Source organism: Arvicanthis niloticus, chromosome 23 (assembly GCF_011762505.2).
Source record: "Arvicanthis niloticus isolate mArvNil1 chromosome 23, mArvNil1.pat.X, whole genome shotgun sequence".
In the NCBI taxonomy this organism is placed as follows: domain Eukaryota; kingdom Metazoa; phylum Chordata; class Mammalia; order Rodentia; family Muridae; genus Arvicanthis; species Arvicanthis niloticus.
Window position 1 is genome coordinate 4,116,487 of NC_133430.1, and position 704 is coordinate 4,117,190.

Sequence of the window (704 nt, forward strand, 5' to 3'; positions counted from 1 at the left end):
GATCAGTGTCCATTCTACAGTCACTGAGTCCAGAGGACTTCACCATGAAGTGGAGCTGTATCATCCTCATCCTTTTGTCAACAGCTACAGGTAAGGTGCTCTCTGTAACAGATTTGAGGTTCAACTATACATTCAGAGGACAATGACATATATTCTGTTTTTTGCTTTACAGGTGTCTACTCAAAGGTCCAGCTGCAGCAGTCTGGGGCTGAACTGGTGAAGCCTGGAGCCTCAGTGAAGCTGTCCTGCAAAGCTTCTGGGTACACATTCACAGACTACCTTATGTCTTGGGTGAAGCAGAGTCAGGGAAAGAGCCTTGAGTGGATTGGATGGATTAATCCTAACAATGGTGGTACTGCCTACAATGAAAAGTTTAATGACAAGGCCACCTTGACTGTAGACAAATCCTCCAGCACAGCCTACATGGAGCTTAGCAGACTGACATCTGAGGACTCTGCGGTCTATTATTGTGCAAGACACAGTGTTGAAACCACATCCTGAACATGCCAAAAAACCTGCAGGAGCAGAAAGCTGCCCTGTGACTGATATGATTCAGAGAAGATTATCCTGAAGACTTGCTGAGATGTAATCATTTTATTAGTCCATTTTTGTGTCTCTTTCTTAGAGACTCACAGTGCTCCTTGGTACCTTTGTAAAAAGACGTCTATGAATTCTGAGATGCTGATTTAGGATGCTCCTAGAGT

General features: G+C 44.2%; 1 gene segment (V, D, J or C); it reads left to right on the forward strand.

Annotated features, from left to right (window-relative positions):
- Nucleotides 1-618, forward strand: LOC143436602 (Ig heavy chain V region 1-72-like). The segment is given in 2 exon segments: nt 1-90; nt 173-618. Coding segments are annotated over 2 exon segments (375 nt in total).
- Nucleotides 619-704: the final 86 nt, after the last annotated feature.